The 18,704-nt window shown below is 29.3% G+C and overlaps 3 protein-coding genes across 12 annotated transcripts in view; 1 reads left to right on the top strand and 2 right to left on the bottom strand.

Moving 5' to 3' along the window:
* Positions 1–2,761: 2,761 nt before the first annotated feature.
* Positions 2,762–9,337, bottom strand: LOC143178710 (zinc transporter foi). 5 transcript variants are annotated; one of them, XM_076377503.1, is made up of 12 exons: positions 9,165–9,337; positions 6,563–7,281; positions 5,736–5,803; positions 5,379–5,619; positions 5,124–5,293; positions 4,843–5,046; positions 4,641–4,770; positions 4,283–4,552; positions 4,028–4,204; positions 3,754–3,941; positions 3,507–3,686; positions 2,762–3,373 (listed from the first exon to the last, which is right to left on the bottom strand). In XM_076377503.1, the coding sequence occupies exons 2-11, from the start codon at positions 7,269–7,271 to the stop codon at positions 3,540–3,542; spliced, it is 2,304 nt and encodes a 767-aa protein (XP_076233618.1). In that variant the 5' UTR covers positions 7,272–7,281; positions 9,165–9,337; the 3' UTR covers positions 2,762–3,373; positions 3,507–3,539. The 5 variants fall into 5 exon arrangements, with proteins under 5 accessions (XP_076233618.1, XP_076233617.1, XP_076233621.1 ...); XM_076377502.1 differs by having other exon boundaries at positions 2,762–3,686; XM_076377506.1 differs by having other exon boundaries at positions 2,762–3,686; positions 4,843–4,898; positions 5,216–5,293.
* Positions 9,338–9,963: 626 nt separating this feature from the next.
* Positions 9,964–12,425, top strand: LOC143178711 (uncharacterized). The gene is made up of 4 exons (XM_076377507.1): positions 9,964–9,975; positions 10,119–10,237; positions 10,314–11,040; positions 11,165–12,425. The coding sequence occupies exons 2-4, from the start codon at positions 10,214–10,216 to the stop codon at positions 12,319–12,321; spliced, it is 1,908 nt and encodes a 635-aa protein (XP_076233622.1). The 5' UTR covers positions 9,964–9,975; positions 10,119–10,213; the 3' UTR covers positions 12,322–12,425.
* A 122-nt stretch (positions 12,426–12,547) lies between these two features.
* The window catches only part of Liprin-gamma (liprin protein kazrin), a 59,192-nt gene continuing 53,035 nt past the window's right edge, over positions 12,548–18,704 (bottom strand). For 4 of the 6 annotated variants that reach the window (XM_076377500.1, XM_076377495.1, XM_076377496.1 and 1 more), the window contains 2 exons: positions 16,824–16,844; positions 14,928–15,298 (listed from right to left, as the gene is read on the bottom strand). In XM_076377500.1, the coding sequence (XP_076233615.1) occupies positions 15,065–15,298; positions 16,824–16,844 (255 nt within the window). In that variant the 3' untranslated portion in view covers positions 14,928–15,064. Of the gene's footprint in view, positions 15,299–16,823; positions 16,845–18,704 lie in introns of all 6 variants that reach the window. The other 2 variants (XM_076377501.1, XM_076377498.1) reach the window with 2 other exon arrangements.

The raw sequence follows: 18,704 nt of genomic DNA, 5'->3' as shown, positions 1-18,704 counted from the left end.
GTCTAAGTGTACCTACATACATATCACTCTTATCACTTCCTTATTTCTTGCCATTCGTACTCGTCACATAAAAATAATAGATAAGTGTATGTAATATATAACGCTAGGCGGCAATTCAATAATATCGCGATTTTTACACTGAATAATTAAAACCGCGGATAATTGGACTTCGTTTAAATGAGGTTCTACTGTACTTATATTAAAATTGTTTTATTTCTATGACTACTTATCTAGTATCACTACTTCTTTATATTGGCGAAAAATTACTAAGCATTGTACTGAGTTTATTTAAAAAATAAAGTTACAATTATACATTTCTTACGCAATAAATGTTTTTTTAGTACCATAACAAATACTATAATATGTTTAATGTTAAACTTAATTCAGAAAAACATGATTTTATCATAACGAAAAAAAATAAAAATCCATATCTTAAGATAGTTACTAGAAAAAACGATCGTCATACTCTCATTAAAGTAACTAATGATAAGGTCTCTATAAAGATTGTAAATTTTAAATAATAAAATATTTCTATATATAAAAACAAGTTTACTATTCCTATTCTTTGTATAATAGGTACTAGTAATGTTACTTAGACAATATATATAAACACACTGTCAAAAAATTGATTTTCATACTCTGCATTAAAAACTTTACAAAAAGCACAAATCATTTAGTTAAATATATCAGTATTAATGTAAGATGCAATTTAAAAAATATGTTTGCTTACAAGAATATAACGGTTTTTTTTCAATTTTCACATTTTCTATAAAAAAATATTGATCATAGCATTAATATTAACATACAAACAAAATAAGTATCGTAAATAGCTTACAATAAGTATAGATGTGGCTTTGTCAAAATTTGGTTCTTTAAATGGTACGTGTCTCAAGTAATGAAAAAAATGCACAATTTAGAGTTGTAATAAACTTTCATATTCAATTAAATCAATGACGATAAATGCAGCGAATTAAAAATACTGTGCACAATAAAAGACAAACAAATCATGTTCGAAATGTAATCTTGAAAAATGTAAGATGTTTCAGTTTTTTCCGAAAGCATGAGTAAACATCGTTAATTTATCTAAATACAGCTAAAAATATTTAGATTTACAGCTACGAATTTTCGAATTTTACATTCTAATTTTAAGCTAATAGATAACATGCAAATATGTATGTACATACATATACTTATGATTACTGATAATCAATTGATAATTGCTATGGCAGTTTGAGGATACTTTACAATTTTAATATAACCAATTATCGTTAGTAATAGTTTACCATTTTCATTGATCAATGTGGATATTTCGATATCGGCTAAACTTACTTTGTGTACAAGTATTTTTTAGAAATAGATAAATTAGAATATGCTATAGGATTGTTAACAAAGTTCTTATTTTACATTACAGTGTCTATTTTTATGCATTACTATAACAAAAGATTCTATACATACTATGCACCATTCTCGTGATATATTTCTAAGCCTTGGATAAACAGATAGCACATAGTCATAGTAAAACAGTTCGACATAAGTATAAGCGCCAACACAAAAAATATATATTTCAATAAAGTCAGTCAAATGTAATCGTAATTAAATCATATCTAGCCTCTTACGATTTAATAGCAACTCAAATAGCATTTGTTTTTTTGATATTATGACACAACTTATGTATCTTCATTGACTTAAAATTATTTTAAAACGTGTAGAGCATGTTATTCATGATATATTTGTGAAAATATTATAAGTGTAATTGTTTAAGTGAAAAACATCGAAATAAAGAATGCAGTAACTAAATATATCACAATTGAAGTTGGGTATCATTAGCTTAGAAGCACCCAAATATAAAATAACTTCAAATAATGGGATGAGCTAAAATATGTAAATTTCTCAGGTTAAAAAATGCTTTCTAATGTTTTGAAATTTATAATTTCATTTTCTAGATATGAAACGTATTAAATAAGGAGGTTTCCATGTTTGAAAAGTATAATTTAGTTGTCAAATGTAAGTGATGAAGTATATATTCATATTTATATCTGAGAAATATGCAAAAATGTATTATCATAATATATACACAGTACTACACTAAATAGTCTGAATGTAAATCCATGGTTTTTAAAACAAATTGTTAGGGAATAAATTACTGTATAAATTTAAGAACAAGATATTTGACCAACTGTTAGTTTTTAGTCATCGTTTTCACTAAACTGAGCATTATATAGAATATGTAAAATGTAAAACAAACAACAAAAAGAATACATTGAAAAATGGAACTATGCAGTACCTTATTTTTGCTTGGGTATAACCTTGTCAATATTTCTTAGATAAGAAGAAAAACGGAAGTTGAAATGATAAACAACTTTTCAATTTCTTTTTGTATGTTTCGAAAGGTTCGTACATTTTCGCTTGCCCCATTATTTTTTAGGATTCTATATAGTATGAATGCCAAGCAATTAAACGTAAAAAAATGATGAAAACTTTAATGTAATCGCTGTCTACATTGATCTAATTGTTTCATGTATAAACCAAATATAAGACAAGATAAAGTTTTGAACATCAATTATATAGAATTGAAAAGATCAACGTAATAATTACATCAATGATGTAATGTTTAAACTTCTCCTTAGAATTATGAAATTCAAAGAATTGCATGGCATTTTTGCATACTTTTTGTAATCTTAGACATAAAGTATTAAGACTATTAAGTAAAAATTAATAATGTATTAGTAATAGTTTATTTATCCTTTGTAATGTTCTCTCAGGTAAATTGAAAAGTATTTAAGCCTTATAAGAAAAAATTATAGCTATAGAGTAGCTAATTTAAATTAAATTTGTTCTAGTAAATTTTATGTAAAAATAAGCAAACATCTATCTAAATTTGTTTCACAATATCAACTAAGAGTATAAATCTATCGTTCTAATTTTCTAAACTGAGAACTGTTTAATTCAGATCCTACATAGTAGGTGATCTTTTGTAATATGTTTATATTCCAGTCATGAAAACATTCAGAGATTAACTTTTATACATTAGAGTAATGCATGTATTTACTTATATTTGCTCTAGATGCACTAAAAAATTTTGATCAAAGTTAGTAATCCCACGACTATCATCTTCTTTTTCTTTATTCATTTTCAAATCAGTTCAACAGAACACAGTATCTTAAATATGATCTCTAATAAGTATACTTCAAATATTGTCGTTGTATTTGAATTACATATCTAAGTTTCTTCAAATTACCTATTTCATTGTTACTGTGCACTGAATACCCTTAGTGTCATAATATGTTGTAAAACATTTAGTATTTATTTGTTTTATAGTTCCTTTTTAAGCTTTTAATAACAGATTATATTGCCATTAACAAGGACTCTTACGCTAGATGTACAAAGGAAAAATTTGTTTATATAAGTAAAAGTAAATGTTGTTTTAATAAGAATGCACAAATAAAGTTTTATTGACTCAGATGTTTCGACCATAAACAGGCCTGTAGGAAGTATTGTAAGCTTACCATCATTTAAAAAAGTCGTCAGTCTTTGTAAATTTAATCACTGAATATATTCTTAAGATCATGTTCATAAAGTGCTATAAGTAACATTATTCCAAGGCCACATGATAGCCCTAATGCTTGTAAAATGCATTGCCATTGAGAGCTACGCTCGACAGAGTGACTTGAAGACAATTCTGGAATCTAAATGAAAAAAACTTCTTAATTACTTGTAGTCATAAAAAATACTATAAGCTATGCTATGACTTACCATGTCTACTAATGCTATGTATATAAACATTCCTGCAGCAGCTGCAAACATCCAACTACTTGCAGCAGGAGTGCTACCTAACAGTACGCCGAATATCATACCAAATAAACAGAGTACTGAAGATAATAGATTATAAAAAACAGCCTGTTTAGCACTCATACCAGCTTTTAATAAAACTGCAAAGTCTCCTAATGTAGAAAACAAATTTTAATTATATCTTTTATACCTAATAATTGCCTAATTATTTTGTAGACTAAATTAATTAATAACATACCTATTTCATGAGGTAATTCGTGGCAAAATACTGCTATTGCCGTTGAAAAACCACCTGCTATATTTGCTGAAAAGGCAGCACCTATAGCCATACCGTCGGTAAAATTATGTAAACCATCACCCATCACTACCATCCAAGCGACACTGGACATAGATTCTGGCGCGGAATGAACATGGCCTAAACAAATCCGAAATTTATTGTAGCGAATGTATTGAGAACTCAAATAAATAATTATATTCAATGACCAAAACACACCATGCGAATGGGTATGTCCGTGGTGTTTTGTTTCATGTTCGCGTATAATAACGGTATAACTTTCCGATTCGTTTAATGGTATATCAGCACCGTCTGGATTTTTCTTAGTATTTACAATAGAATCATCTAATCTCCAATCGTCATTTGGTTTCTTTTCTACGTCATTTGTCATAATTTTTGAAACTGAATTACAGTTTGAAGTCAAGGGTTTTTCCTCTTCAATAACGGGAGGCCTCTCATGATTATTATGTTGACGATTATGATGATTATCTGAATAATAAACATCCTTTTTATAACATACCAATTACTTCTGTTATCAGTTTTTTTTAGAACGTATAAGATCGGCGCAATAATCTACCTTGAGTGTCTGCGCTAATTTCACCATAACAGTATGGGTAGGATGAATACTTATGTTTGCAAAGTTTTTCTCCTACAACATTGCTGTTTGGCACGTCTGTCTCTCTCATTACTCTAACACGCGAAGGAAGCTAAAATTATGATTGTTTCCTTTTTACTCGAAAATATACAAAAATAATTTGTATACTGTTTATGCAATGTACCTTGTTACGACGTTGTCGAAGTTTCCTCCACTCCGCTACTAGTGTTAAAGCTTTCTCTGTAAAAAAAAATAATGCAAGACCTATCATTGCAACTAACCCTTTCCACATATTCAAATTGTGTTGCTCCTTATGATCTATTACAGTATGATCATTGTGATTATCGCCATGAACATGTTCGTGAGTATGTTCATGCGACGTCATTGCCTAAAACAAAAATTTGATATACAAAAAATTGATTGAAATTTTTGAAAAAGCATTACATTATTAATTTAAGTTCTTACATGTGGCAATAAATGAATAAGTGCATCACCACATAAAGTTCCTACAGCAAGGGCAACTAGAAATTGCAGTAACTGTTGGTAATAAATTTTACCCATGAAAGGTATAACAGCCACACCAAGTAAACCACAAAGACTAATTATTAAAATACTGATTGTAGAATAGGCCCATACTATAAAAAAGAACAATATTGTATTTAGTATTACATAGTATTTAAGATATAGATACATTATGTGTAATATAGCAAAATCGTTTACCTTGAACCATATTACGTGTCATATCTTCTCCAAGGTATTTATTAATCCTTACTGGTTTATAATCTTCTGGTACACGAATACAGCCGTTTCTCTCTAAACTTGATTCACCTGCTAGTTGATATACAAGAGCTGGACATACACGTTCAAAAAGCCAACTTGGTAATGTTGAATTATTATTAGTGATCAAATTGTAGGGCATATCTCTGGCAATAGAACTTAACAATTCCTTGCTACTTAAGCACTGAAATAGCAGGACAGTCATTTATGAAGAATGTTTCGTGACTTTGGAAAAAATTAATCTAAAAATTAATTCCATTCATAGGGAGATATCATTTAATTATTGTAATTATATCTTACCCGTTCTTTCCTAATTCGATTTTCATCTTCTGGTAGACCATTGTTTTGCACACTGTTTTTTGATTTATCTAAAAGAAAATTTAATTTTAATTAATTTTGAGTAGCTACAAGACATAAAGAAAACAATAAAATTGTAACAAGAAATTGTCTAATGCAGTTATGATAATAATTTTTTATTCCATTTTTCAAACTAAATATTTGATTGTGCTGCATGATATAGTTTTATATACTTTTCATGCTAACAAAAACTTTACAATAGGAAGACACTGATAGCAGGGAACTGCCAGTTATCTACATAGAGGATAGGGTTACACAAAGTATGACTATTTAATTACTGATATCTCCTACATTCAACAAGAGCAGTATCAAGTTCTATTTAATCTTTTATAACTATAAAGAGCATGAATGGAAGAATCCTTTCATACAGACTTTTAACATATTATGTTTTTATCATTATTTTATAGATAAACAGACAAAATGTATTTCTTTGATGAGATAATATAAAAATATTTTAAGCAGAGCTAAATACTGGTCCAATAAAATCAATAAGTAAGTTGATAGGTCAATTGAACAGGAGTTTGAACTCTCAAATTAAGCTAAATTATTATTATCAAGATGATACTCATACTGAATCAACTCAAAATATTAAGAGATTGTACATATATTAGAGCAGATGTATCTGAAATTTTTATTATGATTGACAGATTAATGATTCATAATTAAAAGCAATTCTCTGATATCAATTTTAATTCTTTGAATCTTGAAATGTGTTTTTTTATTCACATTTCATGATATAATACACATGCATTAATTATGTAAAAACTCACCTAATGGATTTTCATACTGACTAGTAACAATATTATGATCTTCCAATGCAGATATATCTGTTAATAACCTCAGTAATCCTAGCTTTCTTAATAATTTTTCAAAACCTTCCATTGTTACACTTGAACCATCTCCATAAGCTTCAAAAATCTTCTTCATGAAGTATTTTTCATCTATAACATCTACAGTTCGTTTTGTTCTAATCCTGTTAACAGGATTTTGGTCTTTTAAAGGCCATCTATTATTCAATTCTCTGTTGTGCATTATTTCAATTTGACCTAATCTTTCTAATATTTCTAAATTTTTTAAAGTTATAGGATCATCCATTATTACTGGAATATGAACATCTTCACTGGTTTTTTTAGTTTTCATATTCTTCTGGTTTGTCTGATCTTTATCTATGGTAACTGGTACCAATAAGTTCTTTTCCTTATCATTATTGGTATTTAATACATTAAAAAACTTAACAGCTTCATTTTTGTAAATGTCTAAATTATTAAAATTTGTTTTTGCTACATCTTTCTGGTGAACCCCTTTAGATTTCATTGATAGCCAAAATGGTTGTAACTGTTCATTAGGACCTAGTAAGTTTTCAGATTTTGAATTATGAACTGTTTGTCCTATAGTTGAAAATTCAGTGTGTGCAGAACAAGGTGTATGTGCAGCACATAATACACATACTACACAAACTGTGACAAAATGGTGTGACATACTGAGCGTCCTGTAAAATAAAAAAACATTTCATTTAAATACTTAATACATATGAAAAATTATTTTTCAATTATGTATTAAAAAAAAAGTCACCAAATAATTTTTAATACAAAGTTTGTTGAATGACTTGAATCTTATTTCCTTATCATCTTATTATGTAATGTTAGAAAGTACTTAAAAATCATTGTATTAGGAAGTTAATGATACAGTGATATATCGCACAGGAAGTAGTTATCTATTTAATAATTCCAATGATAATGAATCCAATTATAGCTAATAGTCTTAACTAGTTATTTAAAACAGATTATATGTTGCATTCATAAATTTCTAATGTAGTTTACTCTGCTCATATTGTATTTTTAATTGTGTAATAACAATATCTTCAATACAATTTATTGAATACCAATAAAGTTGGCTAAATGTTTAAAGTTGGAACTATAAATGTACTTTATAATTTATATATTTTAAGAATGACTATAATAAATCAAATATAAGCTTACTATATGAGAACAAATTCTAATGTTGAGTTGTATCATTTTTAAGCAAAATATATGTATACAGACTTTTTAGAATACTAAACAAAAAATGTAAAAGATATTTTCAACATTTTTAGAACAAAATCTTTGTTATAGAAGAAGTTTTATAGACATTCAGTCTCTTTTTATAAAAAAAAAAAACAAAAAACAAATGAATAAATTTGAATCAACACAGATATCAACTGCACAGATAAGATTGATATCAAACAGTTTTCATTCAATACACTAGGAATTGATCTAAATTTAAGTAATGATTAATCCTCTTTTCAGAAGACTATTTCTGTAATAGGATATATAGCAAAAACTAAAATTAATCTTTAATCCAACTTATTAACTTATCTATTATCAGATTTTAATTACAAAATTTCTATATAAATTCCCTGTAACACTGAAAAATTAAATTATACAATGAAAGATTTTTAAATTCATATTATTCTTACATATATTCTACTTTATATTTTTTCATTTTTCATGAACATTAAAAAATATCCAATATTATTTGTATTGTAAATTGTTAAAATCGTAATTAAATGAGATTGAGAAATTAAAAAAAAAAAATAAAAATGTTTATCTTGATATCTTACACTATTTATTACTCCATATGATAAAGGAAGTAATGTTGTGATATTCTGTTAGGATATAAATTACAAATATCTATCACATTCATTGTGATTATTTAATACAGAAATACCAGTATAACAAAAATAATTACCTTTTATTTTCACTTCACAGTACTATGTGCTCTAACTATGTAACTCTATTTTCTAACAAAATCTTATCATTAAGAAAAATAGGATAAGCGTATACAGTTGTACTAAATCTTACAAGAAAGATTATTCCCTAAAATCGTATTCCTTCGGGCGAAAATGCAGTGACACTTGACAGTACTTAATCTCTTAAAAAAAAAAAAAAAAAAAAAAAAAAAAAAAAAAAAAAAAAAAAGGCAGTAGAAAAGGTTAGCGTAAATATAAGAGTAACTCGAGAATAACGCTAAGATGCTATAGGACTTATAAAGTAAAATAGTACGTAAACGATTTGAAGCGCGTGCATGATGTATCGTATCCGAAATAGTCAAGGTGTTCCATCGTTGCAGTCGCGTCAAAAACCGTATTTTTAGCTGTCAAAAAGAGAAGGAGACACGTAGTTGCCCCCCTCTCGTCCCGCGCTACCACGTTCCATGACAGAATTTAGAATTTAGAATTTAGGTTAGAAAGGTCTCTCGGTTTAACAGAAAAAAATCATGTGACAAGCTCTGCCCAAGGCCCGGCCGTTTTTTCGCTTGCACAGAAAATCCGATAGAGGTCCAGTAAATCACACTGTTCTATCTATATATACATACACACTGTCTTGTAATTACCTTTATTCGATCAGTGAAACGAAATTCCCGCTAGAAAGTGGCATATGCTAATTGATCGAGACGCGCTCACCAGGTTGCGGAAAGCTCGCGAAGTCCGGTACGAAAGAGGAAGAACCCTTGGACAGCCTCGCTGTCCCCTTGCTTCCCTCCACAACTGCTCGCAACCACTCACAACCAACCGCCGAAAGTAACTCAGCCGCGTGCGAGCAACAAGTATACTCTGAACATAGGTGATTATTCAGCAGAACGACAAACTCTCAAATCAATTCCGCAAGCTTCGCGAGGGCAGCACCGTCGTTACAGCAACTACTACGTTGGTCAAACTGAAATATGTCGTTTTCTAAGTTCAAATTTTTGTATTTTCTGCGCATGTGCGTTACTATTTTTATTATTGCAAATTAACCAAAACTTGAATTAATGTATTGAAAATTTATTAACGCTTGAAAAGCATTTATGATGAGCGTCTCGAATAGTACAAATGGCGCACAATTCATACGTATGAAATAAAAGCGTTAAATGGCAATAATTTTAAATGAAGAAATATGTAAAATTTATTTTAGTACTGAATTATTTTTTTAATTTATAAGAGAAAAGGAAAGGACGCGCAATGTTTTAAAGTCGAATTTTGGAAACGCGAGCCAAGCACGGTTAAATAATCGATATTAAAATAATCAATTTTGAAGTTGGGTGCTCAGTTCACGGAGCTCCTTGAGTCCTGTAGGGTCACTAAATATTTACCAATAGTTATGAGCGCTATCATTTGTTTATTATGTATATACGTAACATGACACTTTTGCTAAGATATTCCAAGGTGAAAAGTGTATATATTGTATAGTAGCAGAGGCAGTACTGATTATAAGTGAAATGTGAATTCAGTTCACTTATTATAATTTATTATAATAAGTATTTAAGTAATTATAATTTATCATAATATGTACATTTTTTTTTTCATAGTTAAACTTATTTAATCATAAAATTGCTGTAGAATGTAATAAAGCAATTATAAAAATACATGTATACATGGTTATTGTTTCATCTGAAGGTGTAACATGGCTTCTTCGTTTCAGCCAAAGGTAAATATTTGAATATCTAATTACCTCCTACATATATCTATGAGAAATTATATTTGATATATATTTTATAATTTAGCTGGAAATGATAAAACTTGCTACCAAATATCAACAAAACTTTTATGAACTGCTTCCTGACTGGTTTGAATATGATTCAAGTGATCATTTGTACATGAAACAAAATATTGGATTTGCATTGTTTGGTCCTATTGAAATTAACCAACAGGATTCTACAATATGTAACACTTCTTTATTAGATTTTTATCAGGATACAAATCTATTTAGCAGAATAACATATAGTAAAGAATCATGTAAAGTTATTAAAAAAATATATGACCAGATAATAAAATTTGGAAGTGACTCTCTAAGTAATTCTATTTATGTTGGAGTAATATATAATGTAATATTAAAAACAATTAAGGAAAGCAATAATGATTCTGACAAAGGTTGTAATGAAATTTCTTTAATGCCAGTGTTTAAAATAAAAAAGTTAGATAGAATTTGGTTCATTGATAATGATGGTAGAGTATACGAAAACTGGCAGGACTATTTACAAAATAATAAATTACCTAAGTGTACTATGGTTTATCCAAAAGATGGAATTTATCAGTGTAATTCAAATTATAAGATTACAAAACAATCATCGAATGTATGGGTTGAAGTAAAGGATTCTCCAGCATGCTCAGTCAAAAATAAAGTTTTTAATATTTGTGATAATGTCTCTGATGTATTGACTATTGGTGCAACTATTGGACTGGGTGTAACAAGTTTTTTAACACCTGTTGGACCTGCTTTAGCTGCCGCAGGTAAAAAGTACACTTGCTTCTAAAACAATGTAAAAACTAACTCTAGTTACTTTATAAATTGAAAATGTCATATTACAAAAGTAATTTAAAAGAAAGAAATTATAAAATTTTCTTTATTGTTCAGGTTTTGTTACTGGTGCCGTAAGTGGAACATGGAATGTTACTCGAAAGTCTTACCAATTGATAGACCGTAAAAAACATAAAGAAGCTATTAGTCCTGTAGACAAAAACGCCTTCCCAGCATGGTTTGAAATAACTTCTACTGCATTAACATTAGGAACAACTGGAGGGGCTGTGCTTTTATCTAGAGCTATTACCAAAGGCAAATCTATTAGTAATGTAGCAAAAATAGTGTATAATTCACTGACAATAGGTAATTTAACAGTCAAAGGAGTAAATGTAGTTTACCAAGGCTATGATTTAATTGGAAAGCGCACAGAAGGTGAAAAAGTTGATATTTCTGACATATTTATTTTGTTATCACATGTTTTATTTTTTAGTAATATTGTATTAAATGCTAAATTGGCTGAAGATCTTCTAGGATCATCTAAAGGTACAATTCTCGAAAGATTTAAGAATAAGTTACGTCTTAATCGCCGAATTAAAGAATTTAATAGTCAAAATGTACAAAATAAAAACGAAAGTATTATCTATCGCGTTAAAAGAATGATTAGTAAAGAAGATTTTCTAAGTAATTTGTATAAAATAAATAAACATATCAAATTCGAAAACGGTAAAATTAAGATAAATAACATAACATTATTAGATCCTCTTGTGGTTGCACATCATTTATTAACAGTAGGAGGCACTATAGTTATTGATAAAATGCAAGGACATTCATCAATGAATGATAACACGACTGATGTAGTAATTAAGTTAAAGAATTTGTTAGCACAATTATTGACAAATGCGTTTGAAGATAAACAATCTGCTGTGAATGTAAATTTGCCTGACATTAGTTATTTTGATAATATACTAAGTGAAATGAAAGGTATGACTAATGCAACAGATATTTTAATAAAAATTTTTAATATTAGTAGAATTGTCATACAACATTGTAATGAACCTCAACAGTTTTTAGTTGAAGCTATTTATTTTATATGGGAATATTCCAAAGCAAATCTAAAGAAATACAGTACAGATGCATGTTCTTCTAAAGGTAATAGTAATATATATAGTACACTGACTAAAATCATCACAGTTTTGTATGATGTGATTGACACCACTGCTAGTGAATTATTTGAAGCTTTTTATACATATATGTTAAATACGGACCTTTAAATTATGAAGAAGTTAATTAAAAATAGTTATATAAGTATTACAGTATATTTTACAAAGAGTTATTACAAACTTCAAAATAATTAAGTATTACCTAAGTGCCCTTAGTTAGTAATAAAAAATAATTGTGTTCTACTTACTAAAAAATGATTGTAATTTTTCCTTTTGTACAAAATTGTAATTTTATTAAAAAGATAATAAATAATAGACCAAATTTATGTCGCACAGATGTAAAGGCATTCGTTTATTTTCACTTCTCTCAAATAATTAGACATACAGCTCACACAAATATATACAAGAAATACTGAGCACATTTACAATATTTTTTTCGATCATTGGTCGTATTATCAATTAGACATCCATAAGCGAATGTTACAATTATCTTTGATTAAAACATCTTGATCAACCACAAGTAACGAAAGTCCGTAAAAATCTGTCGACTTTGCGATACGTGTCAAATAAATTAGACTTAAATTAATTCATCTAAATAAGTTACTTAGGCATGGAAAAATATATTTGTTTGGAAAGTATTGATTCATCGTTTAATTGTAATAAACGATGATAATACTGATGATTCAATATCGACTGGCTTGTGAATTCAAACTGTTCGATCGAAATAAATTATCAATAGGTATAAATATGAAGAAATATCCGTACCTATGAATAAATATTTAATACTTAAATTATATCTACAAAATACCTCATTACGTAAGAGTAATTTATATTTAATCTTGTATATTTCACCATTCCATCGCTTTTAGATAATCGTGTCCGGATTATTTAATATTGAATATTAATTATTATAACGCGTTATAATAATTAATATCAATTTATATAAATACATCAGCAATTAATTAGCTTGTGTACATTTTAATAGTTATACAATTAATTACAACTTACATTATTCGATAATTACTCGATTCTTTTGTTTCTTTTGCTTCGAAAAATAATTTCTGAAGAATTCTCGTAATTCACCGATGTTATTTTGTGAAATTATTTGAAAAATTGTCTGTATGTGCGTTTGAAGAAAAAATATTTTGTTCTTAAAAGTTTGTATACCTCCCTCAGTTTAGTATACGTATTTACAAATATCACGAAATTAGAAAATAACAATGAAAGTGTAGTAGTAGAAAAAATTTAATAAAATCGAACGAAGTTATTGATAACTTTTTTTTAACTTGGTCGTTAGTTTTATTTCATTCTGATAAAACTATTCAAGTAGATATTCGTTTATTATGTTCTCAAGATTGTGAGCTTTCAGTTGATAATATATTTTTCAAATCCAAATAACAGTCTTATTATTAATTTTTTTTAAATATCAACTAAGCAAGTATTCAATTACACGAAAAAACAAGAAAAGATTGTTTTTCTGTAATTAGAGTTAATATTAATGCTAATCACAGATATTTTTTGTTAGTTTCTAACTCAAGAAAATTTTGTAAAATTTGTAGATACACTACCAAAATCGAAGTATTTTTTTATTTAATTGGTCATAGTTTTTTCGTTAAAGTTTTAATTATAACAAAGACGTGTTTTGAAACTTCATATTTGGCAGCAATTTGTAGTGTATACAATCTATCCATTGCAACAATGATTAGCATGAATTTCTCTCTAAGTAACATTAAATCATTGTTTTAACACACAGTTAATTATGCAATACATTTTGTATTCAGTAGTATAATCAGCGGACTTGATTGTATTCTATTATCTATAGTTTCCATTAAGAGAGATTAGCAATTCAACTATTATTTTAAAATTTAAACATAATTGTATTTTTTATTCTTATGTATTTCTGCAAATTTCACAAAGATACTTCGTGATCTTAAAACACTACGGAAAATTGAATCAGTTTATATCGAATTATTTTATATAATTCTAGGTTCCTTTTTTTCAACAATTCTCAAACTTTCCACCTCACTGCTGATACTACTGATACAAATGGCAAAAATGGTTCTGACTCTTTATTATAATTTTTTATGTTTTCTAAACACTACATATCTGGTCCTGATATCCACAGCAAGTTCTGCAAACCGTGATATACAGTTTATAATGGTTTTGTTCTACAGAACAAATTTAGTTGTCTTTGATAGCATTCAATCAACCAAAAGTATCTATCAGAGCAATTTTCTTTTAGTTATTTTAGAATATTAAATTATCAATGCACGATTCAATCATTGTTGTCAGTTGAACACTGTAAAATTTGTCTCTATAGGTATAGTAAATCCTGTTACCCAAGTCTCTTGATTCTTATATAATTAAATCAACTATAAAATTGATTTCACTTCCTAAGATAAGTTACACTGACTCTATTTCATCCCTTTCATTTTTTCACCCCCAAATGTTTCAATCGTAACATATGATCTCCTACAGATGCAACAACTTGTTACACCTTCACCTCCCGTGATTACAAAATATACCACTACAGAAATTATTTAAAAAATATCTAAGCCAAATAAGTCCTAGGATTCGTCTTTGGATTGCCAGAGGAGTCACCCTTCGTCGTGCAGGACCAAGCTTCTTCCGCCAAACTACCATATCTCTGAACACCTGGGAATGGAGGCCCAGTGCTTTGGGGCGAGTAATATCCACCCTTGGGGTGATAGTAATTAATAGTCTGGTACTGATCAGAAGGCATGATGTTGCTATAGCCCGAGTACGAGGCATACTGCGAAGGAGAATACGACGAGGAGTAGCCTCGTTCGCTCAAGCTTCGATAAGGCCCCGAATGTTGGGGCCTACCCTCCTGTCAAACGGGAGTGCTCACAGCTGCAGTTGTTATGTAGTCAATGTCGCCGATGCTTTTCACCCTGCGATGCCTCTTGTTCCCTGTCAAAGGCCTCGGGGGTAATTGCGGTGGAGGTGGAGAGTTACTGCGGACACTGCTCATATACTGGCTGGCTAGACTCCCTGTGTCTGATGATGACGATGGCGAGGCCTTTTCACTTCTCGGTCGCAGACCTAGTGCTCGACTCAACGATCCCTGAGAAAAGATACAAGTCATTGGTTACAGTTCAGTAAAATATGTCCACCGCTTTTTTTTATGGACACTTCTGGCCCTTTGAAGGATGACAATGTTGCTACAGGCGAAATAAATGAAGAAATAAGCTGTTGGTAGATCCAAGATGCTTTTATTGAATGTTATATGGAGGTACTCGTGGACGATTGATGGAATTCAAGACACGATTTTGACAAGTGAATGTGTAGTTGAATTGGTAGGGAGCCTGTAGTTATTCAAGTGTTTCGAAACTGAAATTAAGTACTTGTATGTATAGAGGCAGACAAAAGAGTTTGGAAGGTGAGCGAAATTTTAAGGGGGTAGACTTTCTTGACCACGTCCAAAAATCTAAGATTTGGGAATTTCTTGCATAGGTAATTAACTCATTGTCAAAGAAAAATTCTGGATTTTTTGACTTATATTAATGTATTTTTTAGGTTTATTTACCAATTTTTTAAAGTAAAAAATCTACAAAATGGCGGAGATATTTCCTATTTGCAAAACCCCTTCTAAGTAGCTGCCCGTTATTGTCAATAGCTATTGACAGTAAAAAACTACAAGCCAAAAACTATTTTCGATCATCAACTAATTCGTAAAAAATAAAAATAGCTATTACTTTGCATTTATAGCAGAAAATAAAACTTGCAATGATTCCTATAGAAAATAGTTACGTGTATAACTAATGTATGACAAAAATTAGCTAATTAGAAAGATGCATAGTATAGGGAGAAGAATCGAACTGAAGTATACAGTAGAATCTTAATTACCAGAACATCAATTAACATGTTCGCTACTGCCGTTTGGGAAAAAAGTCGATTATTATCACTCACATTCTAACGTACTAGCTTAGATCCTCAATAGGAGCTGGTGTGTCACAACAACAGGTGTCAGCAATTTTAAGTAGTGACTCTGAGCGTCAAAATAACACGACAATTAAGAATAACGAAATTGTATTTGATGTTTCGTTTCTGAGTTAGCTGTTGCAAAACTGTATAAACTTCGCATGAAGTGTGTCTGACTTGGGGCTTATTCTACTGCCGGCGTGGATTATCAGTTTGCTACTTATCTGAAATACTGTGATTAATTTGACTAATCAAGATTTTACTGCATACATACACTACAAACTTATTCATTTTCGAATTACTGAATTTATTATACAGGATGGGGATAAATTTATGGTACAACCAAGAAAAATACTTTCTGCAAAAGTAATTAAAAAATGTGGGGTAATTTCTGATTCTCAAGAAAAATGATCTTGAAAACTCTATATATATGAATGTTGTAAGTGAAAATGTAATATGAAGTCAAACTTTTGCGATTTTATTAACCGAAAAAAGGTAATTGACCATTTCTGGTTTATACCACGAATTTGATCACATCTTATAGGTATAGTCTGATTCTAATTAATCGAGTTCAAGGAATGTTCTATTAATCGTATTAGCTCAGACAAAGTATTGGAGTATGGTTAAGGATAATTACGATATTCAAGCAAGTAATTAGAGGCGCATACCTGTGAGCTCTTCCACGACAACTAGTAAAGGACGAAATAAGGTCGATTAAGAACCCACACCGTGAATCCCACATTGAAATCATCAGTTTATATTTACACAATGATTTTTTAATGTTATAATTGTATCAGATTGCTAAAAATCAAGCGTCTGCAGTTTTTCTCTTAACTCTTAATACGCGATAGGTATTTACTCTAGTAATATACCCTTAAAAACAGGACACTCCAGTCAATATTACATAAAAAAGAGAATATACATAGTATCTAATTAACGTGTATGGTTTTTATGTACAGTGTTTACAGTATGGCGGCGATACAATCAGCCTCTCCAAGAAAAAGAGTGGAAAATAACTAGAACTTGCAATGTTATATTTGTAGTTCATCGAACCTGACGTTTCGATACTTTCGAAAATTAATATCTAACATTCTTGAAAAGTAAAGATGGACTATTTAAGAAAAGTAGTAAAACGTAAAACATATCAAATAAAAAAGAAGATACAGATAAAGAGAATACTGAATTTAAAAAGAATTTATATGGTACGAAACAATGAGAGTAAAAAATAAAATTCTGAAGAAAACTACAAAGGAAAATGGTTCCATGAATTACAAACAGAAGAGAGTTTCGGATTAGAGTTTCCTAAGAATACCACTGAGAATACGTTAAGCTCTTGTTTTACGAACGTTACACGATCGATTCTCTATTTCTCTAGTTAGGAAGAATGCTCCCTGATGTGTATGATAGTCCTGAATATTTGTCGCAATCCTCGAAAAGAGAGTCAGCAAAGATCTATGAGACTTATAAGTAGATAAGTATGTATATGTATATATAATAGGGAATTACTCGAATTGTTCCATATCTCTACAATTCTTAGCGATACGATTGCATTCGTTCAGATGTCAGTCTTTCTTCAGCTTCCTCATCGGGTGTTAAGTTATTTATTATAATCTTCGAATCGACATGTTTCTATAGTGATTAGCTTCTCGTGCTCATGGAATTACGATGGATTGCGTTCAATTTGTACCGTTTCCTCGAAAAGCGAAAAAACATAATCATCTGTTGTTGAAAAGTTCGAATTTACCTCTTTTTAAATCGCACGGTATCGAGAGGCTTTTCGTAGACCACAGAAAAAAGAAATGATCGAAAAATTTTAAATAAAATTGTCCCGAAGTAGTTTAATATTTTTAATTTTGAATAACTTTTATTCACCATGCTAAACTGTTCGTAATTTAAATTTTTGTCTTCACGTCTTTTTCAATCGTAATAGTAATCCATTGTACGCCATTTTGAAAATTGTGTTTAGTAACAATTACTCGAATTAGTAAGGGCTTTAGGAAGATACACAATATTACTAACAGCTCTATTTACAATTTTGTAAATCTTATTGTTCTTTACTTTAAGATGTACGTATATTTAAGTGTCTTGGTTGGTCAGAGCTCCAGAAGGGTATCTTTAAGCAGTTGAGCATTTTATGAAATACAAAATAGCGTAATAATAATTTTGTATTATTTCTGTGAACTCCTTATGGTAAATATTAGACCAAGTAAAAAGTAAAAAGTGTAAGAGGAATTCTTTTATATTTTTGGCACTGACTAATCAAGACTCATGAACTCCATTCTATGTATTATGATAAGAATGATGTCTCTAGATTCTAAAAATAAATTGAGTGTATCCGTCAATCAATAAATTAAAGAAATTAACTATGAACATTCACTAATTGAGAACAAAATTGTGATCAGTAAACTATGTGTGATTACAATTAAGTAGTCATTTCTGTGTATGTTGGAAAATGTGCAGAAATATTCGATATTAGCTAAGGAAGAAAACAATGAAGAACTAAAAGGAAAAGAACAGTGTGTAAACAGAGTGTAGCGAGCAATCAATCG

This window comes from Calliopsis andreniformis, chromosome 5 (assembly GCF_051401765.1).
Source record: "Calliopsis andreniformis isolate RMS-2024a chromosome 5, iyCalAndr_principal, whole genome shotgun sequence".
Classification (NCBI taxonomy): domain Eukaryota; kingdom Metazoa; phylum Arthropoda; class Insecta; order Hymenoptera; family Andrenidae; genus Calliopsis; species Calliopsis andreniformis.
The sequence above is the reverse complement of the archived record's forward strand: the minus strand, read 5'-3'. Positions and strand labels throughout refer to the sequence as shown.

Excerpts from the sequence above, each read along its gene's own strand:
- LOC143178710 (XM_076377502.1), bottom strand. The coding sequence starts at position 7,271 with ATGTCACACCATTTTGTCACAGTTTGTGTAGTATGTGTATTATGTGCT. Across the intron at positions 4,553-4,640 it reads AATTAGCGCAGACACTCAAG|ATAATCATCATAATCGTCAA; the intron begins GTAGATTATTGC and ends TTTATTATTCAG. Across the intron at positions 3,942-4,027 it reads CGAATTACCTCATGAAATAG|GAGACTTTGCAGTTTTATTA; the intron begins GTATGTTATTAA and ends TTTCTACATTAG.
- LOC143178711 (XM_076377507.1), top strand. The coding sequence starts at position 10,214 with ATGGCTTCTTCGTTTCAGCCAAAG. Across the intron at positions 10,238-10,313 it reads CTTCTTCGTTTCAGCCAAAG|CTGGAAATGATAAAACTTGC; the intron begins GTAAATATTTGA and ends TTTATAATTTAG. Across the intron at positions 11,041-11,164 it reads ACCTGCTTTAGCTGCCGCAG|GTTTTGTTACTGGTGCCGTA; the intron begins GTAAAAAGTACA and ends TTTATTGTTCAG.